The sequence below is a fragment of the Paramisgurnus dabryanus genome, chromosome 4 (assembly GCF_030506205.2).
Source record: "Paramisgurnus dabryanus chromosome 4, PD_genome_1.1, whole genome shotgun sequence".
Classification (NCBI taxonomy): Eukaryota; Metazoa; Chordata; class Actinopteri; order Cypriniformes; family Cobitidae; genus Paramisgurnus; species Paramisgurnus dabryanus.
In genome coordinates, this window is record NC_133340.1 from 32,798,261 (window position 1) to 32,826,249 (window position 27,989).

At 35.6% G+C, this 27,989-nt stretch overlaps 3 protein-coding genes across 4 annotated transcripts; 1 reads left to right on the plus strand and 2 right to left on the minus strand.

Moving 5' to 3' along the window:
* pdia2 (protein disulfide isomerase family A, member 2) lies at nucleotides 1-8,558 on the minus strand. The gene is made up of 11 exons (XM_065254216.2): nucleotides 8,162-8,558; nucleotides 6,428-6,634; nucleotides 6,214-6,347; nucleotides 5,492-5,629; nucleotides 5,248-5,364; nucleotides 3,606-3,731; nucleotides 3,323-3,520; nucleotides 2,229-2,349; nucleotides 1,968-2,149; nucleotides 312-452; nucleotides 1-195 (listed from the first exon to the last, which is right to left on the minus strand). The coding sequence occupies exons 1-11, from the start codon at nucleotides 8,406-8,408 to the stop codon at nucleotides 139-141; spliced, it is 1,668 nt and encodes a 555-aa protein (XP_065110288.1). The 5' UTR covers nucleotides 8,409-8,558; the 3' UTR covers nucleotides 1-138.
* A 1,819-nt stretch (nucleotides 8,559-10,377) lies between these two features.
* LOC135735715 (uncharacterized) lies at nucleotides 10,378-17,795 on the minus strand. Of its 2 annotated transcripts, none has more exons than XM_065254220.2 (2): nucleotides 17,463-17,795; nucleotides 10,378-11,294 (listed from the first exon to the last, which is right to left on the minus strand). In XM_065254220.2, exon 2 carries the CDS (start codon nucleotides 11,291-11,293, stop codon nucleotides 10,538-10,540), a length of 756 nt encoding a protein of 251 aa, XP_065110292.1. In that variant the 5' UTR covers nucleotide 11,294; nucleotides 17,463-17,795; the 3' UTR covers nucleotides 10,378-10,537. The 2 variants fall into 2 exon arrangements, with proteins under 2 accessions (XP_065110292.1, XP_065110291.1); XM_065254219.2 differs by lacking the exon at nucleotides 17,463-17,795 and adding an exon at nucleotides 13,708-14,235 and having other exon boundaries at nucleotides 10,379-11,294.
* pgap6 (post-glycosylphosphatidylinositol attachment to proteins 6) lies at nucleotides 16,515-27,560 on the plus strand. Its single transcript, XM_065254217.2, has 13 exons — nucleotides 16,515-16,680; nucleotides 17,071-17,248; nucleotides 19,121-19,331; nucleotides 19,439-19,569; nucleotides 20,481-20,728; nucleotides 20,824-21,140; nucleotides 21,778-21,865; nucleotides 21,942-22,059; nucleotides 22,270-22,409; nucleotides 22,494-22,672; nucleotides 25,228-25,374; nucleotides 25,816-25,932; nucleotides 26,552-27,560. The coding sequence occupies exons 1-13, from the start codon at nucleotides 16,623-16,625 to the stop codon at nucleotides 26,849-26,851; spliced, it is 2,232 nt and encodes a 743-aa protein (XP_065110289.1). The 5' UTR covers nucleotides 16,515-16,622; the 3' UTR covers nucleotides 26,852-27,560.
* Nucleotides 27,561-27,989: the final 429 nt, after the last annotated feature.

Here is a 27,989-nt window from a genome sequence, read left to right on the forward strand (position 1 = left end):
TCCAAGTTATTAAATTATATTTTATTAAATTCAGTCGAGTCCAGAGGAAATAACATTGTGATAAAACACTTGTTGGCTCATGTTGCATAGATCTCACATGAGCCGTTACAGCATGTATCAGTTGATCTCTGTCTTGTTTTACAGCTCATCCTTGCTGGCATCATCGGAAGATTTTTCAGCTGATTCATCCGACACCTGGCAATCGGGAAAAGGGTTTGAAATACACAAGCTCAAATACTTTACACTTTGCTATTAAAAACTATGCTACACAAACAGCCTCAACCTGTTTGTCACACAGGCCCTTGACTTACAACATCTTCATCATCATCTTCATCATCTTCTTCGTCATCTTCTTCATCATCTTCTTCATCCTCTTTTTCTGGCAACACACCACCATTATCCAGGAATTTTGAAAAAGTCTCCAAGTCCCTCTGTCCGTTATAGTCGACAATCTGATTTTACAAAGCATTGTTAGTACCTTAAAAGTCATGTTTCATTTGTATGAACTCAGATCTTTATTACAATAATATACTGTATTTAAAGAAAAAGTCACTTCTGTGCCACTTTAAATCAGCTAAATTTAAAGGGCACCTATTATGGCCTTTTTACAACATGTAATATAAGTCTCAGGTGTGCACAGAATGTGTTTGTGAACTTTTAGCTCCAAATACCCTGCAGATAATTTATTATATCATGTCCAAAATGACCCTATTTGGGTGCGCGGTTTTAATGTCTGTATGCAAATGAGACACAGCTCCTCACTTTCTTACAAAAAGACAGTGAGCGCTTTTAGTTAAAATAGATCTGATTAAAGGAATAGTTCGGCCAAAAATGATATTAAACCCATGATTTACTCACCCCCAAGCTGTCCGAGTTGCATATGTCCATCGTTTTTCAGACAAACACATTTTCGGATATTTTAGAAAATGTTTTAGATCTTTCAGTTGATTAAATGTGATGTAACTGGGTCCTCGACCATCAAGTCCAAAAAAAGTGCGTCCATCCTTCACAAATTAAATCCAAACGGCTACAGGATGATAAACAAAGGTCTTCTGAGGGTAATCCGCGCAGTGTTGTTGTAGAAATATCCATATTTAAAACTTTATTAACGTAAATAAATACCTTCCGGTAGCGCCGCCATCTTAGACTCCTCTGTATTCAGGGGAGAGTATTAGCGTAGTGTACGCACTTTTCTTAGTGACGTATGACAAATTCGGAGGGCGAGGGCACAGAGCAGCAGCAGAGTAGCCTCCGTAGGCTGCGTAAGCTCTCATCCTGAATGCGGACGCAACTAAGATGGCGGTGCTACCGGAAGGTAGTTATTTACGTTAATAAAGTTTTAAATATGGATATTTCTACAACAACATCGCACGGATTACCCTCAGAAGACTTTTGTTTATCATCCTGGAGCCGTTTGGATTTAATTTGTAAAGGATGGACGCACTTTTTTTGGACTTGAAGGTCGTGGACCCCGTAACATTACATTTAATCAACTTAAAGATCTAAAACATTTTCTAAAATATCCGAAAATGTGTTTGTCTGAAAAACGATGGACATATGCAACTCGGACAGCTTGGGGGTGAGTAAATCATGGGTTTAATATAATTTTTGGCCGAACTATCCCTTTAATACAGTCTGAGACAATAGTATCTAGTGGACAGGGTATAATTTGCTGAATGTGGAAACTATGGTAATGCAGGACTGTAAGTGGGCGGGGCTTTATCAGTGTGACCTCATATTGATAATAGCATCAAAACGGCATGTCTAATAAAACTGCTTTGGTTTAATGGGGGTTAAAAAACAGGGAGCGGGTGGATTTTTTCATCGTATGGTGGTTGTGTTCACACTCTGCCAACACACATTATGTCCAAACACCTTGTAAAAGTGAATTTTGCATAATAGGTGCCCTTTAAAGGGGACGTGTATGCATTTTTCAGTGAGTATGCATCATTAGATGTTTTGCTCACCTTCTTTTCAGCCACAGCAGGAAAGTATTTAATAGTGGGAAATCCCTTTACTGAGACATCCTCTACCTCATTTTCTGTGGCATCCATTTTAGCAATTATTATGTTCTCATGGTCTTTGTACTTTTCGCCCAACTTATCCCAGATAGGTGCAAGCTCCTTACAGTGGCCACACCATGGTGCGTCTGTGAAATGGAAGTAAAGATCATGTTAGTGTCGACATTATATCCATTTATCTGAATATGAATGAGTTGCTTAACTTACACAATTCCACAAAGACGTTCTTAGTTTCATCAAAAGCCACATCGGCAAAGTTTTTTCCTACAAGGACTTTAACTGGATTCTTGTCCCAGTCTTCTGGAATTTCTTGACTTTTCAAATGGGGCTAGATTGAAATGTTTTATTAGAAAGGCTTTCTTTATATTGAAATACTGCTGCATTCAATTCAACATGAACACTATAAATTTCCAATTTTGTATGATACCCAATATGGCTTATTAAAGGTGGGGTGCATGATTTTTGAAAAACACTTTCGGGGTCGGGCCAAGTACCAAAACACACTTGTAGCCAATCAGCAGTAAGAGGCGTGTCTACTAACCGACATCGTTGCCTGGGTTTGGTATGTGTGGGGCGGGTCTATCAAAAAAAAGGTCAGATTCTAGGGCGTGGGTTGGGGCGTGTTTGTTTAGGTGATTTCAAATGTCAACATTGGCTTTCAGAGATCATACACCCCGCCTTTAAGTTGGACTTAAAGTTGACACTAAGACACCATTTGAACAATGTAAAAGTAAATACTATAAAAGATAAACGTTCACTTTAAAGCAAATAAAATGCATTAATGGGTCAAGCACATTTCATTCCATTGCAAAAAACTATAAAGCAAATGTCTGCAGGTTTTTTAAATAAATGTTAGCATTGCATAACAATGTTTATTTGCAGGCTTCCTTCCTGACAAACATTTGCAAAACATTTTGCTTCCTTACTGTCGAACATCAGCAGTGGATGCTTTATGCATTCCTATTTTAGGAACGTCACACTTCTAAATGCACTGAATTCAATGCAGTAAACATAAGGGTTAAATTTTTATAAATTTTCATTTATACCTTAAGCTGTTTGTGACCCTGTCTGTAAAAGTCTCATAATGTAAATATAAAATTAGGAGCATCAAAGTTTGATTTCAGTCTCTGATTTCAATTTTGATTCTATTAATAATCAAATATTATTGTAATTATTGTTTTTAAGTATAATCAATTTTAATTTACAAGTAATTTCACAGTTACAGCCACTCATCACTTGTAAAGAGAAAAAATTGTGCACATGTTCTGTGAATGAAGATTAAAGGTTAAACCATTACACACCGGTACTGTACCATCTAGCACTCCCTGGCAAAATGCTCTTAATGTGTCTTTGTTGATGGCTGGTTCATCCATTGCATATTTCATCACTGTGTCAGTGTTGATCATGCGAACAGCAGGAACATCGTTTTCAGAAAGACTGAAGTATTTTAGCACATGATCAACTTTGTCTGATGAAATATCAATCTTGATGAAGAGCACCTAAAAACACACACATTTTGATTTTACAAAATTACTTAGTGAATATCAATGTTTATACTGAAAAGTGCATATAGCGTAAACTCACGTTGTCCTTAAACTCGCTGGCAATGGCTCTAAAATCCTCCAGCAGTGCTTTCTGGGATTCCACAGTTGAATTGATGAATAGAAGGTAGTGTTTGTGGACCTTAGAGCCAAAAATTTGTTCAGCATTCTGGGAAGAAAATGTGAAAGTTGAATGTTACAATTGAAACTGCTGTTTTTTATTTTGTTGTTTAAAGTTGTCTTAGAAAATAAAAATTATACTTTGGACTTCCCTACCTTAAAAAAAAGATTACTTAAAATGTACTAAACAACTGAAATATTACATTAATTTGTTACTTTTATTAGCTCTCAAATTAAATGAATGCTTTGGTTCAAACTTTTAGGGGTGGTTTCCCAAACAGGGTTTAGATTAATCCAGGACTAGGCCTTTGTTATATTAGGACATTAAAGACGCTTTTACGAAAATATCTTACAAAACATCAATAATGGTGCATCTTGAGTTAAAACAATGCTATTGATAAGATTTGTCAGTACAAGGAGGTTATAAAAAATATGGTGGCTCAAACATGCATTTTAGTCTGGGACTAGGAAAAACCTTGTCTGAGAAATCACCCCTTACTTTTTTAAATATAATACATTGACATTGGCAAAAATGTTAAAGATTATTTTATTTTACCTAATATTTACTAATACATCTAAGTAAAGTTTTTAATTTTAAATAAATTACAAAAAATGTTGCAGGTATTTTATTAATTTATTAAGTTTCTTATTCTTAAAATTTTTACACACAATTTATTTCATTTACAAACAAATCATAAAAGTTAATTTATGTCAACACAATTTAGTGGGTTTTTAGTTTTTATTTATTTTTTATTAAATTACAAAAAAATTATTTGTTACATGCAATTTCATTAATTTATTAAGTTTCTTATTTTTTACTGAATAAAAATATCATTACCTATTTTTTTTAACTTTATTCATTTTAAATTAGTTAAGTTAGGTCAACACAATTACAAAAAAGTAATGAATTGAATTTCATCAGCTCATTTGCATTTTAAAAGACACACCCAAAACGCCACACTTTTGCTCACACCTGCAAAGTGTCAATTTTAACACACTGTAAAAAATACTTTGCTGCCTTAAAAAATTTTGTTGAATCAACTGGGATTTACAAGTCATTTCAACTCAATATTATTTATCTTGACTAGAGATGAGTTTTTATAACTACATGTGAGTTGTTATAACTTATAAAATTAAGTTGACTTTTCTCAGCTATATTTTATAAGTTGTGACAACTCATCTCTGTTGACATGACTTGTAAATCTGAGTTGATATAACTAAAAATTTTAAGGCAGCAAAGTATTTTTTACAGTGCATGTTAAAACATGCAGACATAAATTATCTATCTGGTATTTTGAGTTAAAACTTATTCTGGGGACAACAATGATTTATTTTACATTTTTAAAAAGTTTTGTGACATGGCCCCTTTAAGTTAAATTAATTTATTGCAGTATATTCAGCTTCATTTTTCAAAGAAAACATTTTAACACTGATCTTTTTAAGCAATGATCAAAGTTATAATGATGGAACAATGTAAATATACACTTTAAATAATGACACAGGAATTTTTTTCACTATTTTCAGTGTAGATGGTTGAGATGACTAACTGAATCAATAGATGTTACCTCTTCATTAAATGTAATGACAAGCTCCACACGGTTGGATTGGATGAAGGAAATCAGGTCATCTCTGACTAGCTTTTCATCCTTGGAAAGCGACATGTCTGCACGCTTATCATCAAACTGAAACATTCACGCAAAGATGTAACAGAGCCAACCAATTGGACAGATAATACAAAAAAACTAAGTTTTTTAATGTATAACCAGTATTTTGATGTAGCTATTAGATAACATATTCCCGCAAAATTACCTTCTTAAAGATCACAACTGAATCGCCATTTACATCATACTTCTTGAAGAGCTCTGGATCACTTGTGATGCCAAAGTCGACCTCCACTACCGTTAAAGATACATCATAAAATGTTTTTGCTTTCTCCCCTTCCAAATCCTGTTAACATTAAAAACATTAAGGTATTTACAAACTTACAAACAGTTTTCAGTGAAAACATACAACACATCAGGAGTTCATTACAAACTTAACAGAAATAATGATGCCCTGATAAAGTGGCAGTCAGCGTGTGAATTTCCCTTTCTAAATTTCTTTATTCCAGCATCTATGGCAAGAACTGGTTAATGCATACACACGTTGGGGCAGGGGCAATTTTGGTATCTCCAATTCACCTAACTTGTATGTTTTTGGCCTGTGAGAGGAAACCGGAGTACATTGAATAAACCCACACTGAGCCACTGTGCCGCATAGTCTTTATTGATTTAAAAAAAATTTAAGGATGCTTTTGTTGAATGGACAGGACTTTCCGTATATTTACATTTATGCATTTGCTTATCCAAAGCAAGTGCATGACAAGGTACATACGTTTTATCAGTTTGTGCGTTCTCTAAACCTTTACATTGCTAACATGATGCTCTAATAAATGTGCTACAGAAATAAATTTGTATATCCTGTTATAGGTGTGGTAAGACACTTCTGGATCTCACAAGTCAGTTACCTTATGCAAACATGAATTATTTTACCTGGAAAAATCCAACCACCACCACATCATTTGAGTCCAGCAGCTCCTCTGCACTTTTTATATCATTGAGAACAGTTGCACTGGGTCCCGTATGGCGCTCCAGCCACCTCCTGATACCCTTAACAGTTCGCTTTCCTATTCAAATCAATATACAAATACACCCTCACATACTCATGTATAAAAATCACATTGTGCATTTAAGTAAACTATATTACCAGTAAAATCTGTTGCATTTTGCCTGTTGCCATCTTTGAGGAATTTAAGGGTTGGAAAACTGTTGACGTTGAACTCATTGGCAAGTTCCCTTTCTTCTGTCGCATCCACTTTGGCCAGTCGTACAGCTGAAGACTCTGTCTTGAGTATTTCAGCCACTTCTGCATATATGGGCTCCAGAGAACGGCAGTGACCGCACCACGGGGCATCTTTTATAAAAGACAGGTGTAAGAAAGGTTGATTTTAAAAAAATACACAAAAATATTGCATTTAAAATTAAAGGGGCGGTAGAAAGGGACTAAAATGCATGTTTGAGGCACCTTAAAGGCGGGGTTTAGTGGTATTTCAAGCATTCTGACTTATTAAACCTGTTTAAGAGAAGTTTCCTCATGCTAAACAAATACAAAGTGTCAAAAAAGCAGTTGGACGTGTATTTCGCCAGGGTTCATACAGTTTCGTAAATTATGGGTCCAGCTGACATTTCAGGGGTAAGTTATACGTATAACTTCGTAATTTTTTGTACGTTATTGGAAAGAATCGGTAAAGCTAATCTGTCTTTTATAAATCTGATAAAACTAAAGACTATTCAGATATATATGAAGGATGTAATACTACTCTATAGGTAATCAAGATTAACATCAGATAGGCAGAAACAATGTGTGTTATGGACGCTTTAATTTAAAAACATCTTGGCTTATTTTAACATACATCAGTGTTATTGTTTTGTCTCAGGATGCACATCAGTAATGTTTTTGGTAAGGTGTGTTTGTAAAAACTACTTAATTTCTAAACATATCTAAGTCCTGAATTAAACTAACCTTATCTGGGAAATCCCAAATTGTTATATCATTTTTCTGGGGGAAAAACACATACATGAATACAGAAGGCGTCAATTGTGAAAACATTTTTCACAAAAGGTTGATCAGTATTTTTAGAAGAAAAGTATTACTCTTAGATTTTAGGGTGCAAATTGTTTGTATACAATTTATTGCTTTGTATAAGTATATTCCATAACCATATTTTACAGTGCATGTGTACTAAAAATAAGTATTCTGAGAAAAATGTTTTTAAACGATTTAAACAACAATTAAATATTACTGTAACAACTAGCCACTTGCATAGTTGAAATAATTACACTTTGTTTATACTTTATGCACTTTAAAATGCTTAAAATGAAGCAACATTGTACTACAATGACATCACAGTACTTGCAGTTAAATTTGCATAACTTTCCCCAGCTCAACCGTGAGAAAAATAACATCTGTGCTTTTAATGGATGATGTGTCAAGGTAACACTTTACAAAAGGGTGCCCGTGTTAACATTATTAACTACATTAGTTAACAATGCTTCAACAGTATTTATTTATTTTAGTGGCCTATATGTTAATTTCACCATTGACTAAATCAAACACTTACATTAACAAAAATAAATAAATACAGTAAACTCATTGTTATCTAATGCATTAACTATTGTTAATAAAGAAGACCTTATTGTAAAGTGTTACCTGTGCCAATCTTTGAAACTTTCTTTTTTATTTAGCTTATTTATATTTTTTATCTTGCAACCAAGAAGCCTACAATATATTTTTGAGTAAATATGCTGCTTTTTATCTCACTTTTTTTGGAACACATTGAAACATGAAGTCTTTTTTCTTTCATTTATAATCATCAAACATCAAAACTAAGCAATGCTATTGCGTTAACTGCATTACGCGAAACGTATATAAAGTACTTACAAAACTCCACAAGCAGGTATTTGTTTTCACTCAATGCTCTATCAAAATTGACGCTATGTAAGACCAGGACGTCTTTCTCCTCTGTTATTTCTTCTGTCTTTTCTGGTTTCTCTGGTTCTGGTTCTGTTTTCTCTTCAGAGCTGTCCTGTTCTTTCTCCTCAACATTTTCCTCAATCTTTTCTTCTTCAGCCCTCGCGCACAGGGCGCAGAGCAAAAGGGTTAAACTCAGGACACGCAGAAGTCTCATGGTCGTGATGGTGCTGAAATGAAGCTGTCCATGCTGCTGTCCGATCTTGTGGTGCTGATAAGAGAGATCCGACAGTGACGAATCATTGAGAAAGCGTGCGTGGTGAAAATCTACTGGTCTCACCTTTACATCTGCTTTTAAAGCACTGTTCATATTCAGCATCAGATTACATGCAAATAGAAAGTAAACCTCCAAAACCTAACCTACTTTCTATCATTCTTAGTTTATTGGAAGGCAAGAATAACTAAATTAATGTGTATTTGATCACGTGATCATAGATCATGCAGCATCATTAAAAATTATTTTAAAAGATCAAACAATAATAAGATTAATTTTATCCTTACACATGCATTCTAGTGAGATATGCATTCAAGGGGTTACTTTTTAAGAGAGCAATGTCTGTGAATTACTGATGAGCCAAACACGTGCCCCAACTGGCATTTTGTCCACGTGCTGCGTAAACTGTACACGTAAGCACTAACACTGAGCTGAATCAAGAAAATGTTGCCTTTTTCTGTTTGAGATGTGAATAACTTCAATACGTACAGAAAAGAAGATATGACTTTGCATTTAATACACACTAGCAAGTAGCAACTTACAGTACATTGCATTCAGTGTATATATTTGGTTAGTTAGTTTGTCCAACGTCATGTGCTATTGCTACTCCATACTCTGCCAGTAGAGACAAATTTACTTTGAAATGTTCATTTAAGTGTATGGCCTCCATCAAAAATGCACATTTAAGAAAAAACGACAAAATATAAATTTAATTTGAAAACTGTATTTTAATTTAGGCTACATCCATCAAATCCATTCCAAAGCTTTATTTTTGGCAGTAATTTATTGCACATAACCAAACAGATTTAGGAAATGTTACAAAATAGCTGTTAATTCTGTTTTATTCTCTGTTTCTGTTTTTTAACAACTTTTTAATTTGATTTAAATGTATTTTTATAGCGATTTTCACAATGCACATTGTTTCAAACTTCACAGAAAATGCATAGGCTATTTATGTCAGAAAAAGAAAATAAAGATGTTAGTATAAATTATGCTTTTTACAGTTAGCACATTAATGTGCATTATAGCAATGATATACCGTACTGTGCAAAAGTTTTAGGCCACCATGCCACACTTAGATTTGTTGTTTTTGCAATGTTATAGTGATCATATATAATTGTTTTTCAGTCTCTTTAATAGGTTACATCCAGAAAATACAGGAAATGTGTATATAGTATTAAAAACTGTATAAAATGTAAACTGATGTGTCAAGTTTTTAGGGTAAACTCACCTTCTACTTGAGCAATAGCAGGAAACTGTAGGATCTCTTAAACCTAAATAAAATTAAATCCTAATTTATTATTTTAAAGAAGTTAGGCTTTTTACTCAAAAACCCCCAAATTGTGTTTAGTGGCAATAAAAATTGATTGAAAAATAAATATGGATGGACATTAAAACTTATAAAACAACAAGTCTGGTGGTGGTGGCCTAAGACTTTTGCACAGTACTGTATATGATGTCTCTTTCATTATATTTATATTATATTTATGTCATTTAAAGTCACCAAGGTGGTTGTCACATACTCATAGATGATGGGTCATCTATAGTTTTCATTAGAGTTTAAATCATGTATTTGTTACCTTGAGATAAGCATTCCAAGGTAGAGACAGAGAAGCAGATGAATAATAACAGCATGCATGGTTCATGTGAATTTGACTGATATCACTTATTTCCACCTAATGACTAAACAAAGATGTAAAGTGAAATGTAAAGTGAAGAATATTGACAATAAACACTTTTTTCACAAATGTTTTCCTTTAATGAAAACAAAACAAACAAATATAAAAAAAGGACAAACAAGATTTTCAAGGGTTTTTTTTATGGAAAAATAATGAATAAATGTATTTTTTACAGTGTTACATAGAATACAGAGCAACAAATGGAAATAAAAAATACATTTGGTAAAGTTTATTATTAAAAGAAGTGAAAACGCCAATCAAAAAACAATATACAAATAATAAATATTATTTTTTTGCTTCTAAGACACATTAATTTTGTTTTATTGGAAAACAAGACATTGATTAACAACAGGATTGTTTGCAGTGTAAGGGGCTGTTTTGTAGAAATATTTCTTATATTAACTGAAAGTCACAGTTGAATTCATTGCTATCTTTATCAATGGCCCAATGAGCAAGTAAATCACTGAAATCTGGGGTAATTGAGCTACTGAGGGTCTCTGAAATACTGGAACTGGTCATCGAGCAAACATTATTGTTACTGTACACGTTCAATGAAGAATTGTTATCGGGGCTTTCTGAAGTGAACGAGATCTCCAGTGTGTTTGTATCCCTTAACACATCTATCTGGTGTGAGAGAGGCTCTGTCCAGAAGCTGATAGGTAGGGATCGTTGACTCATGGGTAGACCCCGCCCTTTCCTTTGAGCATCATTAAAGAGCTCTGCGAGTGGCCCCAGTGACTCAGGCTCCTCCCCCTGCCCTGATGATGCAACTTTAATGAAGTCAGCGTAGTAACGTTGGCGTCCCCCAACCTTCGGACAAGGTGTCTCAGCGTAAATGTCACAGGTGTCTGGGTCTTGAGTTCGCCCGAAGTAACGTTGGACGTCATGGCTGATGAGGTCAGCAAACCGCAGCAGCTGATTGGTCATCTCTGTGTTATGGGGGGTGGGATCAAAACTCCATGGCTCTTCTTCATGAGAAACAATGGAAACTTCATCCTCTTCATCTTCCAAACTGTCCTCAACCTCTTGTCTCAGCTCCACTTCATACTCTTCTTCGGCCTCCTCCTCATCCTCCACAGAAAGGAAGCAAGCCTGCAGAGGTCTCGCCAAACCAAAATTACTCAGCGTTCTGATCACGCTTGCTGCCATGCTATGAAAAAATTTTAATGTTAGCACAGAATTACATACAGATGGAGATTTATATAAGGAAAGACGACAACGTCAGACGAAATGGCTAGAAAATGGTCCCAAGCTGTCACTGGACCCTTTAAAATGTACCTTATATATAGGTACAGTATATTTGGTACCAATCTGAGGTATTAATATGAACTCTTTAGGTATAAATATGTACTTTTTGAAAGAGTACCACCCCAGTGACAGCTGGGGACCTTTTTTTTGTTATTGACTATTTTCTTTCTCTTGTAAATACTTTTCTAGGTAAAATTAATTTTTGAAAGCTGTATAGGCATCATTTATCAAACTGTTGCCAACAAAAATGCTATTAACAGTTCCCAGGATTATGTAGGAAAAATATAACTCAGTTGCAACATGATCTCATGGAAAGTTGTGTTATAGTCACGCAAAATTTTATTAATTTATTCTTGTCCATGGCACAAAATTCAGCTTTATTTCTCTTTTTCATGTCACTCAGCACAAATTTCTATATAAAGTTTTTCATGTCCGTGGCACAACATTCTTTTTCATTTCATTTTTATATATCGTTTTTTCTCTTTTTTTTTGTGCTATTTTTAAATCTTTGTCGCTTGGGGTTGGGGTTAGATTTGGTTTCTACATGTTTTTCTTCCGCTTTTAAAACTGTTCTCACCTTGAGTTGGGGTTGGATTCTAACCCCAAGCGACAATGGAAAGAAAATAGGTAAAAAACTATGAGAAAACATATATAAAATACATAAAATGAAACGAAAGAAAAAGAAAGTCATGCAACAGACACGAAAAACTATTTATAGAAATTTGTGCGAGTGACACGAAAAAGACATTTGTGCTCAAGGCAAGGCACGAAAATTTTGCGTGACTATAACACGACTTTCCATGAGATCAGTCTGGTTAGTTAACAATCCAATAATGGGCCATGTAACACAATAGGATTCTGCTTTTAAACATACAATTAAAGGCATTTTAGCCACAATTACTATAAACCTATTATGAAACAAAACAATTCATGATACAGCAAAAATATAGCAATGTGTTTGAGAAAAAATGCCATTTGTATCATTGGACTTTTGACTCAAAACCTTGATACAGAGCTTTGTGATAACTTGCCTTTGTAACAACTAAACCCCCTGTCAGTTGATGTGTAAGTAGGGTTATTTTCAACCTTTAGCATTGGGTTAAAATAGACAGACTTAACCTGTTAGGTTGGAATTTAACCTGTGAGTTTTTTTACTTGTTGGGTCAAATATAAACATTTTCTGGGTTATTTAAAAACCAATGGCTGGGTTTGTCCCTTTTGACCCATCACTGGGTTGAAAATAATGAGCATTTTGTTAGTGTATTGGGGGGGAGATTAATCCAGGACTATGCCTTATTTATATTAGGACATTTAAGAAGTTTTTACAAACATACCTTACAAAAAACAATACTGGTGTGCATCTTGAGACAAAACAATGTCAATGGTTATATGTTAAAATTAGTCAGGACAAGGGGATTTTAAATCTTGGGACTAAGATAAGCCCTGTCCGGGAACCGCCCCTTTGTGTTTATATAATACTAAGATTTAAAAAAAATTATAATAATAATTTAGAAACCATGAACAGTCTAAATAACAAACATTTAAAGAAAGAAAGAAAGAAAGAAAGGATGGCCGTACATGAACTGTAAAAAAATACGTTGCTGCCTTAAAAATTTTTGTTAAATCAACTCAGATTTACAAGTCATGTCAACAGAGATGAGTTGTCACAACTTATAAAATAGTTGAGAAAAGTCAACTTAATTTTATAACTTATAACAACTCACCTGTAGTTATAACAACTCATCCCTACCTAGTCAAGATAAATAATAGTAAGTTGAAATGACTTGTAAATCGGAGATGATTCAACAAAAATTTTTAAGGCAGCAAAGTATTTTTTACAGTGTGCCAAAATCATATAGTCAATCTAAAGCTGCATTATAGGAAAAAATAACAATAAATTAGTTCTGAAATTAGCATGCATTATTTGGAGAGTTTCGTTGCAAAACGAGATAACTCCGTTTTTAACATTTTTGTCAAAACATGTTTATTATTATGTTATTATTTTGTTCTATGGTGCTACTTAGCTGTATTTTTTAAGTTAAATCAAAACAAACCAACTGCAGTTGAATTGATATTAACTGGAATGCACAACCAAAAAACGAGATTTCTGGAAAAAAAACTCGTTTTGCAACGAAACTCTTAATTTCTTGATCTATGAATGTAGATTTATTAAAACAAGCACAGTGTCAAAAAAGTAAAGACTAAACAACAAGTCGTCAAGAAAACAGAAAATCAAGAAAGAAAATAAAAAAGCAAGATTTTTCTATATCTTGTTTAATTGCTCATTAAATAGGCTACACGTGGACATCTCTTACCGTATGGATGTTGCTGCTGAAGTTGCGCTCCGTGTTTGGCGTTATGGGCATTTATCGGTTTGGGCATTTATACCCATCTCTCCCGGTCAGTCTGTTTTCCGAGCAAATATTTACGCGCACGTCTGTAATTGTGTTCTGGTTAAACAGACCATGAGTTTGTCCTGGCGCCCGGCAACCGGAGAGTCAGGCGGAAACAGGCGCAGGGCAGCGGGCGCTATAACGCCGCGTGTGCCGGGGGACGCTCGAGTGTTCCCAACACACATACACAAACATATGCACAGAGACATGCATACAAACAGCCCGAGACTGCAGTCCTTATCTCGTGCAAGATGGGCACTTAAGGGCGAACCTAAAAAGGCGTGAAATCACATCTTACGCCGTTTTGACTTTTGAATGAGCCCCTTTATAAAACCCCATTAAAAAGACAAGCAAGGTAAATGAAGTTATCTAATCTGCGTGCGGTGTGTTTGTACATAAACTTTAAATGAGGTCAAGTTGTTTTTCAATTTACCAACAATATAATGCAAATCATAAAGCATAATTTACTAATAAATAACTTAAAAATAAAGTCATTAAAAGCTTGCAGTTTAAAGAGAGAAAATCCAGTGTAGCCTAAAGATTTGTACTGTACACATTTATTCTTTTTCTGATCCTTATTCTTAATCCCTAAAATGTGTTTTGTGATATTTATTGAATCAACAATTTGCAAAGAAAGTATTCATTATATTCTACATACAAACAGTCTTTCAAAATCTAAGAGATGGGAGGTGAGATATAAAATTAAAAGCTTGGCATAAGGTAGGCACACAAACCACACATTGAGATAAATGTGTGTCTGTGTTTGACATTAAAGAGAGAAAGAGCAAATCTGTGTGTGTGTGTATACAGCATGGGTTGAATAAGAGCCGGACGCAGGGCAATAGAGGCTCTAATGACCAGCAGCACAGAGAGTAGCATCTGGACTAACATATGTTAGAGAGCAAAAGACTTAACAGCAGCTTATGCTCCTGTGAGGCATCATGTAATGGCTTAACTATCCATAAAGCAGACAATACTTATTTTGCAGAAAAATATTAGCATATAATAATTTATATACTTCTTCCACTTTATAAGAAAACATGGTTATTTGTTCACAAGAGTGAGATTTAGTTATTCAGATGAACTGCGTGGAATTATTTTATTAAAGCTTTAGTTTACCCAAATCTGACAAATCTTTCATAATCTACTCACTCTCATGCCACCCAAAATGAATTACTTGGCTCCCACATAAGAAGGCAACATGATGGCATAATGTAATGTAAAATTATTGTGTTCTAGCTATTGAAAAGTTATATACTGTACATCTGGAAAAGGCATGATGGTGTTGAAAATTAGAGAATCAGAGAATTGTTATATTTTGGTGAACTATTCCTTTAAGGATTATCATATTAATTCTTTGGGGTAAACTTCCCCTTAAAGAGACCAAATGAATAAATAAATAAAACTGAAAACAAATATGTACTACATTTATGTGAAAATTGAGTAATGACTACATTAAGCATTTAAAATAATATATTGAAGAAAACTGGTATATGCGTACTGTCACTTGGATTCGTCTTTTTTCATTCATTCATTCAAAACCTTGACTCAGAAACCTTTCACACAATGTTAAAGATATCTATAATAATGACACATGATTACTATTAAAATAATAAAAGTAGAACGTAAAGAAACATAAAGGAGATTATAGCAATGCAGCATTAAATGCAAGAAAAAAATTATTGGGTGGGTCAAAAAGATCCTATTTTTGACTAAATACATTTGTATTTAAATCATTCTGATGAACACAAAAGAAGATATTTTAATTATGGTAAGCACACAGATGATTGTAACCATTGACTTCCATAGTAGGAAAACAAATCTGATGGAATTCAGTGGGTACTGTCAACTGTATGCTTACAATCATTTATTAAAAAAATCTTCTTCATCATTTATTACAATACTTCCATAATATTTGTTGTCCATTAGAGCCAATGGTTACAATCAGCTTTGGGCTTACCATCATTTAAAAAAAAAGATATAATCTTTTGTGTTCACCAAAGAAAATAAATGTATACAGGTTAAGAACAACATGAGGAAGAGAAAATTATGTTAGAATTTAACCCCTTTAATCTCCCTTTAACCATGTTCTCATGTAACTTATACAGGACGTTTTGATTTTTTGACCAGCAGATGGCAGTGTTGCTACACCTCTCACTGCCACCATGTAACTTGCTGACAGTGTTATAAATTTATCTTATATAGTAAAAATGTAGTTCAAAACTTAGCTTCATCTCCTCCAGAAAGCACAAAGACAGTAGGGCTACATAGTACATACACATCTTTCACCCATAAACTTAGAATATTTCTACTATTATTAAAATTTCTTGAGCTCCAATCCGATTGGTTTAGTGGTCAAACGTCACGTTACGTAGGTAACTGGCTTGTTCGACTTCATGCGGCGCTGCAAGAACCGACAGCCGGTTGACGCCAAAGTACCGCGAGAACGATTAGAGAAATGATACTAAGTCTAATTTCGTCTCGCTCTCGCGGTACTTCGACGTCATCCGCCTGTCAGTTTTAGCGGCGTCGCATTAAGTCGAACAAGCCTAATTGAAACGTATTTGGCTTCAGGCATAGCTGTACAAGACCAATCGAAATATGATATATATTACCGCGAGAGCGAATTGAAAGCACAGCTTTTCTATTACTCTCGCGGTACTTTGATGTCATACATCATTAAATCTGCGCATCGTCAAATGTAGTCGAACACTAATTCGTACGTAGCAGGCCGTCCGTGTGCACGGTCTTGAATCAGGAAGTAACGTGTTTAAAACCCTCTTCTGGATATTTGAAACACACAACAATGGGATGAGCGTAGAACATCTGTACTTAAAATGAAGCATTTTGCACTGTGCCTTTTACTTTATGCCATCGCTGGCTGTTTAGCTGACGGTGAGTTTATTTTCAAGCATTGAAGAAAATAATCAGATACGTTTGGCATTTAAACGCCATGTTGGTCTGTTTGTTTTGTTTTATCATAGCAGTTATTTCAGACATTGATTTAAAAACAAAACATAAGTTACGCTAACAAGTTTCTCAATCTTAACCACGCGTATAAACATCGTAAATATGTTTATATTATTGTATAATATAAAGATTTTTATTGTTGTTCATAACAATTAACGTACATTGAAATATAATAAATAATAAATAAATAAATAAATAAATAAATAAAATCGATAAATAAGAAACAACGATGATTTAACACACATTGTTTTTGTTTACGATGATAACACAGTTGTTTACATCTGACCTCATCGTGGCGTTATTTTCTCTTCCCAGACGTCACTTACTTGAACGCGTTTTACTCTAAAACGTCTCAGAAGTTGTCCAAATACAGCTGGTTCGGCAATGTTCGGCTACATCACTTCAGAGTCCCGGAGGACACGGTGCTCGTGCGGTGGCTGCTCACGGCCACGCGGGCATCCGTGATGAACTGCGGCGACCAAAACATCACTGTGTACGTAGTTAATTTTGTGACATTACATTTTGTTTTACTTACAAAACATGTTTTTATCCATGAATTTCTAGTGCTTTTAATTGTTTCCTAGGTTTGGAAGTGTTAATGCATCCTCCGTTGTCATAGTAACCATTTTAGCCATTGAAATGCCATATCTTAGGCCTGCTACCACTGATAAACTGTATAATATAAAAATACAACTAGATATAGTTACCACTGTCTTCAACTGAGTACACAAAGTAATGTCCTATTGGAGACTGCATACCTCAAGAACCTTAAATCTCAGAAACACAAGATTTGTGTCATTATTTACAGGGATCATATCATGAGGACATTTTATTTGTTTAGAGATTAAAGTCCATTGCTGTATGAAAACACTGTAACTTCTAGAAATGTAGCTTGCAAAACAGCTTGTTCCATTCTTGCAAAATTGTATGATGCAAGTTTTACATTTGCACATAAACCTGTATAATGTTCTGATGAAATTTTGCACAATCACAATGCAATTGTTGTATTTAGAAACTCAGCCAACGTGAGATAATTTAAAGGAAACATGATAGATACTATTATATCTAAATACTTATACGTATTTATAATAAAAATAACCAAACGTTTGGATTTACTCATCTTGTTCACAGGGACAAAAAATGCTTTCTTTAAAAATTATCTTCTCTTCATCTAATACATTCTGTCAAGTGTTGTACTGGCTTTAAAGGGCTCTTATTATGTCCATTGTTACAAAATGTAATATAAGGCTTAGGTGTGCCTTGAATGTGTCTCATAAGCTCAAAATATCCCACAGATCATTTGTTATAGCAGGTCCAAAATGCCCCTATTAGGGTGGGTGCCAAAAAGTGCTGTTTTTATGTGTGTACCTTTAAATGCAAATGAGCTACAGCTCCTCACTCCCTTACCAACAGACAGTGAGCGCCTTTGGTTAAAAATAGATCTGATTCCTGTGAATGCAGTCTGAGACAATAGTATCTTTAGCTGCATTAACGCTACAACATGCTAACAAACACATTTAAAGGTGCCATGGCATGAAAATCTGACTTTTTCCATGTTTAAGTGCTATGATTGGGTCCCCAGTGCCTTTTCAACCTAGAAAATTTAAAAAAGATCCACCCAGTAACTTAGTTTTGGTAAACCAATCTCTACAAGCACATGAAAAAATAGGTCGATGAAATTTGTCTCTCTTTAATTGCAACAAACCACCATCATTGTGATCAGTGTTTGAATTTCATCAGCTCATTTGCATGTTAAAGGACACACCCAAAACGGCACATTTTTGCACACACCTGCAAAGTGGCAATTTTAACATGCTATAATAAATTATTTATATATGGTATTTTGAGCTAAAACTTCACATATGTCCTCTGGGGACACCAAAGATTTATTTGACATCTTAAAAAAGTTTTGTGCCATGGCCCCTTTAAAAAAGCTTTTGGGTAATTTTAACAGTCAGTGGCTATGGGCGGGGCTTTATCAGTGTGACATCACATTAACAAAAGAATCAAAACAGCATGTCTAATGAGGCTGCGTTGGTTTAATTAGTATTAAAAAGGAAGGATAGGGTGGGTTTTTTATTGTAGGGTTGTGTTTACACACTGCCAACACACATTTATTTCCAAACACCTTGTTAAAAGTGGATTTTGCACAATATGTATGAAATTTTGCACCCCAAAATCCTATTTCAGCTAAAAATACATCAGCTCAAAAAGTGTTCATCAAAGAATTTCATGAGGTTTTTAACTCATAGTTGCCTCCGGTGGATTGACCTTAAAAACATATGCCATCAGCTATAAGTGGACTGTAAATGATTAAGTAGTAATAAATGAAACTGATTTATGCCAATTTTCTCCAAATCAACAGGCACTTTAGGGCAGGAGCGCCACCAGTCATTAACCCCATTAACACAGAGTTCCCGAACTCCACGTCTGTCACTTTTGCTCAAAATATAACAATAAACATTCCAAGTGGACAGAGCAGTAATGTAACACTATTCAATGTTACCCACCCCAAACCTGGAGACTGGTTCCTCGCCGCTCACCTGCCCAAGGACGATGGCAAGATAGAGCAGCAGGTTTGTTTTTATTTAATTATTAAAGCTGTTTTAACATTTGGCCACTAAATGCTCTACTTTGAATGTTTTTTGTTTGTTTGTTTGTTTGTTTGTTTGTTTTGTTTTAGGGAATGCCGTCTTGCTCGTATTTGTTTCAGCCGCAAATGTTTGTAAGAAGAGCGGCTGACCTGACTGTCTTGACCGACAACATACCTCTCCATAAAACACTAACAGCAGCCAAAGCACCAGCTCTGTTTAAGTACGTACTATTGTGTGTGTGTGTGTGTGTGTGTGTGTGTGTGTGTGTGTGTGTGTGTGTGTGTGTGTGTGTGTGTATAAATAGATCATAGATGTCACATCTTTGTTACGCATCTTGTGATCACCAAATTCATTTCTGAATTCACACTTCTTCAGATATCCTCATCTAGAAGATTAAGTAACATCAATCATGATTTGTTTCATTTCTATTATTGATTTCATTTCAGTCTTTGGCATGACATTACTCAGTCAATGGTCAGTGACAAAAATGGTTTGGCAAGATGAGAAAATCAAAAAAGTTGTTTTAAAAGCATGCATCAGGTTTATTTCAATGATGCACACATTGTATTTATGTTAATTTTATGCAATAAAAAATTACATTTGCACCACTTTTATGATTGTTAAGACTAAATGGACCTGAAAATGTCAAATATTGTAACCGCCAATTGCACCAAAAAATGAGAAATATTAAATATTTTATCAACCTTCGATAGCATGTAAGCATAATCATAAAAAATATAATTTTTAAATATCATTTTATTATTAATTATTTTATTATTGTAATATTTGTCCTGACATATGCTGAAAATAGCTCTGTTTTCAAAATAATCTTTGACAAATTATGTAAATAATTATGTAAAAAATCATTTTACATTAAACTAGAGAATGTATTCAGGTAATCTGCAAATTGATTTTGAAATTTTACACTTTTACCTTTAATTGAACCATATGAACACAAAATAATTAACATCATGTCATTGACCCATTAAAGATATCAAGGTTATATTCATAAAATACATCTAAAAAAATTACATTAGCTGGGTTTTCACAGACTCTGTCAAATTTACCAGACTAGATATGAACATCTCAAGTGTATGTTTTAATTCAAATCCATTGCATTTTTCTTTTCAGGGTTTTTGTCCCGGAGTTCACCACCAGACTGGATATTTTCATCCAGAACATCACTTTGCAGGGCACATCCATCACTTTAGGCTCCCACACTTTAAGGCCCGGTTCTGTGGTGACGGCGAACTGTTCATGGTTTGAACCTTGCTCTGCGTCGCTCTCCACCCCTCCGTGGAACACCTGGGTTCTAGTTACCATCGAAACCAGTACAGTTAACGCCACAATGGATTTCGACATCTCCGCCAGTGTCACAGGTTTCCAATACAAACCACTTATCATTTCTCTTAAAGGCTGTGTGCCACTTAGAATTGAATTTCTCTAAATTATTGTCTTTGCATTTGGCTCACAGTGGGGTGCAAGCCTTTGAGCGTCTCCGATATCAACACCTCGGCTTTCATCCGCACCATCGGTTCTCCCCGAAGCAACAGCTCTTTTGACCTTGGCAATGCATCTGTTTCTGAGAGGGATCTGCGTGTTAACAGCTCCGAGCCGGCGTGCATGAGAAGCCCGTCTGTGCTCAGAGATGAGCAGGATGTGCTCTCACTCCGCTACGTAGTATCCAGCAACATGAACGTGACCTCTGACCTCCCGACCGTACTCGCTTTGGATCTGGACTCTTCTGCTGAGAGCGGAGGCACATTTGTTATAGAGCTCCAATTAAACACTGTAAGCATCTATGTGTATTATTATTAATATGTTACCCTGCGTAACCATTAAAACAGTGTTAAAAATTGTTAGTTTGTCAGTGTTAATACCAATTAACCAGTTTGCACCCTCCATTAATTTTGAACAAATTATTGCAATTACAACAAACCACCATTATGGTGATCAGATTTACAAACCAGAATAATTATAACATTCACAAAAGGATTAACATCTCTCTTTTCCAATGCACATGTTTCTACTTCAACACATACAAACACTGATTTTTTTTTAACTTGAAAGTCAAGAGTCAAGGGCTCAACTAAAGCAAACACGGATCACCATAATTGCGGTTTATTGAAAATTCAATATTAACGGATGGTGCAAACATGGTTTAAATGCTATCTGGGCCAGCTAAGTTAATCAAACTACATAATAAAAAGAACATTATGTGAAAATATAACCTTGATATATTTGATATGAACTAAAAAAAGTCATGTCAGAAATTGAAATCAAACTTTGATGCCACTAATCTTAAAATTAGATTATGAAACTTTAGCCTGGATTTCACAGAGAGGGTCACAAAATAGCAAAGCTCTTATGCATAATGCTTATAGTTTATAACATCGCATACCCAAATGTATTTGTCATTTGATTTCAGAGTGCTCTGATTGGTGGATTCGGAAGTGTCAACGCATGCCTCACACCTTCAGCTCCCGTATTTAATGTGAACGACACGTGTGCCACAGGTTAGCCATGCATGAGTATTTGGTGCATGCTTAATGTTCTTTATGTTGCATTTAAAGCTGTATTATCTTCGTCTAGGGTTTGCGCAGGGATTTTCCCTGAGTGTAAGCAAAAACGAATCATCTGCGCTGTTGAGGATCCCATTTCCAGAAGCAGCAATGTGGTACCTCAGCCTGCAGACGCTCTGCAATCACAGGTTAATTGCACATCCAGTTATAATGTTTAAACCCAAAGGTTTTTGTTCTGTCTTACACATTGTAAAGAACATTTTGTGAAAATATAATATTGATATCTATTCAATATTGACTGATTAAGATCAAAAATCAAACTTTGATGCATCTAATGTCACCATTAGCTTATTGTACTCTGTAGTTATTTTGCCTAAACTGTGTGATTTTACTTCCAGTGTTGACTGCACAAATGCATCAGGCTTAGTCAGCGTGTCTGCAAGCGTCAGTGCATGCATTGACGACTGTGGGCCGTACGGAGAATGCAGACTGCTGCGCACAAACAGCTACCTTTTTGCTGCGTGTGTGTGCAAAACTGGTAAACAAACACGTGCACAGACAATAAGAAGTTGGAAAATCATTACTGAGTTTGTATTGATTGCTATTGGATTGCTGTTGGCAGGTTGGCAGGGATGGGGCTGTACGGATGGATCGGCCGCGCAGTCGTTTTCTCGTCAGATGGCTGCGGCTCTGCTTCTCACCCTCAGTAACCTTTTCTTCATTCCACCCATCATTGTGGCTCTCTATAGAGGCTATCACACAGAGGCTGCAGTCTACTTCTTCACTATGTTCTTCTCCACGGTACAAATGAAGTCAAGCTCTTTATCCGTCTATCTAACTGCCTGGGTAGCATTCGGCCCATCAAATTGTCTGTCTGTCTAGTATTATGTCTGTCCATTATTCAGTGTGTCTAATGATTCATCTGTCTAACTATCTGTATTTCTGTCCACCATCATTTTGTCTGTCTGTCCATCATTTTACCTGTCTAGCATTCTCGGTCTCTAGCTATCTGTCTGTGTGTCTTGCAGTCTGTCTAGCTATCTGTCTATCTAACCATCTGTATGTCCAATTGTCAATCTAACTGCCTGTCTAACCATCTGTATTTCCAACTATCTGTCTGTCTATCTATCTATCTGTCTAGCATTCTGTCTAACTGTCTGTATGTATGTCCAACAGTCATTCTGTCTGTCTAGCTGTCTCTCCAACTATCTGTATTTCTGTCTGTCTGTCTGTCTGTCTGTCTGTCTGTCTGTCTAACTGTCTGTATGTCCAACAGTTATTCTGTCTGTCTAGCTGTCTCTCTGTCTAACTACAGTATCTGTATTTCTGTCCAGCATTCTTTCGGTCTAGCTGTCTGTCTGTCCATCATTTTACCTGTCTAGCATTCTGTGTGTCTTGCTGTCTCTCTAGCTATCTGTCTATTTAACCATCTGTATGTCCAACTGTCAATCTACCTGCCTGTCTAACCAGCTGTATGTCTATCTGTCTGTCTAACCATCTGTATGTCCAACTATCTGTCTGTCTAGCATTCTGTCTAACTGTCTGTATGTCCAACAGTCATTATGTCTGTCTCTCTGTCTAACTATCTGTACGTCTGTCTGTCTGTCTATCTATCTGTCTGTTGTCCTGCTATCTGATTATCCTTCTGTCTGTCTAGATGTTTGTTTGTTTGTTTGTTTGTTTGTCTAGCTGTCTGTCTGTCTGTCTAACTGTCTGTATGTCCAACAATCATTCTATCTGTCCATCATTCTGTTTGTCTAGCTGTCTGTATGTCTAACTATCTGTATGTCTAGCTGTATGTCCAACTATCTGCCTGTCTGTCTGTATAGCCATCTTTCTGTCTGTCTATCATTCTATCTAACTATATGTCTGTCTAGCTGTCATATTTGTCTGCACGTCTATCTGTCTGTTGTCTAGCTGTCTGACTATCGGTCTAGCATTTTTTCAGTCTGTCTGTCTGTCTAACTGTCTAACTGTCTGTATGTCCAACAGTTATTCTGTCTGTCTAGCTGTCTCTCTGTCTAACTACAGTATCTGTATTTCTGTCCAGCATTCTTTCGGTCTAGCTGTCTGTCTGTCCATCATTTTACCTGTCTAGCATTCTGTGTGTCTTGCTGTCTGTCTAGCTATCTGTCTATTTAACCATCTGTATGTCCAATTGTCAATCTACCTGCCTGTCTAACCAGCTGTATGTCTATCTGTCTGTCTAACCATCTGTATGTCCAACTATCTGTCTGTCTAGCATTCTGTCTAACTGTCTGTATGTCCAACAGTCATTATGTCTGTCTCTCTGTCTAACTATCTGTACATCTGTCTGTCTATCTATCTGTCTGTTGTCCTGCTATCTGATTATCCTTCTGTCTGTCTAGATGTTTGTTTGTTTGTTTGTTTGTTTGTCTAGCTGTCTGTCTGTCTGTCTGTCTGTCTAACTGTCTGTATGTCCAACAATCATTCTATCTGTCCATCATTCTGTTTGTCTAGCTGTCTGTATGTCTAACTATCTGTATGTCTAGCTGTATGTCCAACTATCTGCCTGTCTGTCTGTATAGCCATCCTTCTGTCTGTCTGTCTATCATTCTATCTAACTATATGTCTGTCTAGCTGTCATATTGTCTAACCATCTGTTTGTCTGCACGTCTATCTGTCTGTTGTCTAGCTGTCTGACTATCGGTCTAGCATTCTTTCAGTCTGTCTTACTGTCTGTCTGACTAACAATCTGTATGTCCAACAATCATTTTATGTCTATCATTCTGTCTGTCTTGCTGTCTTTTTGTCTAACTATCTGAATGTCTAGCTGTCTAACTATCTGTTTGTCTATCTGTCTGTTGTCTAGCTATCCCACTAGCTGTTTGTTGGTCTAGATGTCTGTCTGTCTAACTGTCTGTATGTACAACAATCTGTCTGTCTGTAAAGCAATCAGCTGTCTGTATGTCTGTCTATCATTCTATCTGTCTAACCATCTATATGTCTAGCTGTCTAAATAGCTGTACATCTGTCCATCTATCTGTCTGTTGTCTAGCTGACTATCTGTCAAGCATTCTGTCTGTCTATCTGTATGTCCAACAATCATTCTATGTCTATCATTCTGTCTGTCTTGCGGTCTCTCTGTCTAACTGCCTGTATGTCTGTCTAACTGCCTGTCTAGCTGTTTGTTCGTCTGTCTATCTATCATTCTGTCTGTCTAGCCATCTCTCTTTCTAACTATCTGTATGTTTTCTTTATAGTAATCTGTCTGTCTAGATTATCTATGTAGCTGTCTGTATGTCTGTCTTTGTCTTTCTAGCTATCTGTCTTTCTGCTGAAAAAAATAATAAAACCGTCTACATATAAAATAGTAATGAAGTGTTTGTTTGCAGTTTTACCATGCGTGTGACCAGCCCGGTGTGACCGTGATGTGTATCATGGACTATGACACTCTTCAGTTCTGTGATTTCTTGGGTTCTGTTGTGTCAGTGTGGGTCACCATAGTGTGCATGGCGCGACTCCTTGACCCGGTCAAATATGTGAGTACAGCGATACATACAGTACTTCAGCCTGTGTTCCATGATATCACTGACAATGAATCTGTTGGTATGTATGAGCTTTAAATAGCAACCTGATCCAGACGTACCTGTTTTAAGAAAACTATTTTCATATGTAATTGTTCATCCGTTGCATAGCATCCCTCCTATCTAAAACAGTATCATGTTCCTGTTTAGCTCAGTGGTAGAAGGGTCATGGGTTTGAACCCAGGGAACATAAATTGATATGATAATTGATAAAAATGTATATCTTGTAATGCACTCGTAAGTTGCTTTGGATAAAAGTTAAAGTCTGCCATATGCAAAAAATGTATCAATGTAAATTGACTATAATTACTCTTATTTTGAAACTATATAAATGACAAGAAATAAACATGGTACACACCAGTATAAGCGGTTGTAATAAGTTTACATTTTTTTCAGATGTTGTTTATGGGAGGCACTCTTGTCATTTCTATGGCAATGCAGTTGGATCGCAGGGGCCTGTGGAACCTTCTAGGCCCCGTCATCTTTTCTTTGGTCATTATGGTCACTGCTTGGGTGAGCTTGGCTTTTATTATATTTTGGGTTGTCGATAATTGACTCTACTTTGGTGTTTTATACTTTGCTATAAATTAGGGATGCACTGAAACCGATACTGGTATCGGTCTCGATACCACATTTTCTAAAGTACTCGTACTCGTTAAAAGTCCCCCGATACCAGGGATCGATACCACGGTCTGAGAAATGTCTGTGTAAGGGGTTAATGCCTCTTGTGTTGTCCAAAGAGGCAGAGTTTACAACAAACTGGAAAACTAGTCCCTTGTTTTTATGTTAAATTATATGACTAACGCTGTTACCTGTAAATTTAAAATCATGTTTTTTATTAAGTACTCGGTATCGGCAAGTACTGATATGCAAGTACTCCTACTCGTATTCCAAAAAAGTGGGCTCGGTGCATCCCTACTATAAATAGAGGTTTAGAAACCTTACCATCAGATTTCATAAGAATTTTGATTTGTTTAAAGCTTCCCTGTATTTTAACCGAAGCATGCCACTAGCAATGCTACTCATGGGTTTGATCCCTAGTGCATAAAACCTTAAAAATCAATTGCTTGAATTCGCATCTGACCAATGCATAAATGCAAAAGCATAAATTTTTTTTTGTATGACTCCACAGATTTACCGAACTGTAAAACGTCACCACTGCTACCCTCCCACATGGCGCCGTTGGGTCTTTTTCTTGCTGCCGGGCTTCGTATCTGCCCTAATCGGGGTGTGCGTGTACATCTTTGCACAGACCGATAGCAACTACTACTACACCCATTCCATATGGCACGTGATGGTAGCGACAAGCGTGGTCTTTCTCCTGCCGCCCCGCGAGAAACACATCCCACCCTGGGGCTGGACGCACTCGATCTGCGGGTATAAGTTATGTAAAAACGACAAAGAAGAGCTTTACTCTGTCACTGGAACATAATATTTGCACAAACCTAAAAAGATTGCAGGTTTTGCTTTAAGAATCCAGTTTTAAGCTTTAACTAAAATATGGTCTTTCGTAATAGCAGTATGGCTGTATTGCAGTTGTAACTGCTTAAACATGAAACTTTACAGATAGATATGGCCAAGCAATAGTACTTTAATAAATAGGTTTATTAAAATTTTTGTAAACTACTTTAAGCAATTATTTGGTAAAAGAAAAATCCATTTGTAAGAGAAAGTGAGTACATAAGCATTTTTTTGTGGCCAAACACTATTTTGTCTATTTATGTGTTTGTTTGTTTTTTGAGAAAAAACTACTGTTTTACACATTCATTTAGCACTTTCATTATTCAACATTACTGCTTTGGACTGTTTTAACACTTGTCTAAGCTGGGGAACAGGTACCATTGTTTCTAGTTTATTTTAAGAGCCAAACTTGTTTCACAAGTTCATTGTGAAATCAACACAGGAATGTTTATTGTTTAAGTAAATACCTTTCACATTTTGTCTTGATCATAGACATAACTTTCAAATCTTCCTTGAAATGTTGTTATAAATAAAAAACACTATATACATGCCTTAATATTCATAAATTAGTATGTATGGCCTATCTCATGCTGACCTGATGTATTTACACTGGACGTCCGTATTGGTCATGGCTTTATGTAGAAATGGATATGCAGTACTTTTTAACATCGGGCTGTTTTTAACAAAGGCATTTGTTGAGTTTCATTTTCATTTGACGTGGCAATGTACCTTTCATTATTCTGTTTGCGGTCTTTGTTTGTCTCTTGTTTTCCATATGAGGTAAAGTATTAAATTAAGTTTGGAATATAACCTGAGAAATGTTTTACAGGAATGTTTGTATATTTAAAATTTTATATCATAATATTGTAACGTGTATGATTGTTAAAAATAATTATGTCTATGTCAACACTTGATGATTAAATTGTCACCTGCCAATTGAGTAAATTGGTGACTCCCAACTACTGGTAATGAATTTTACTTTCAGTTTTTTCACTACAGAAATTGTTTTTCATCACATGTGTTTGTGTTAAACGGCAGGCCTTACATATATATGCACATGTATTTGAATGTGGAAACGCACAATGCAGTTAGTGAAAATATATTTATGC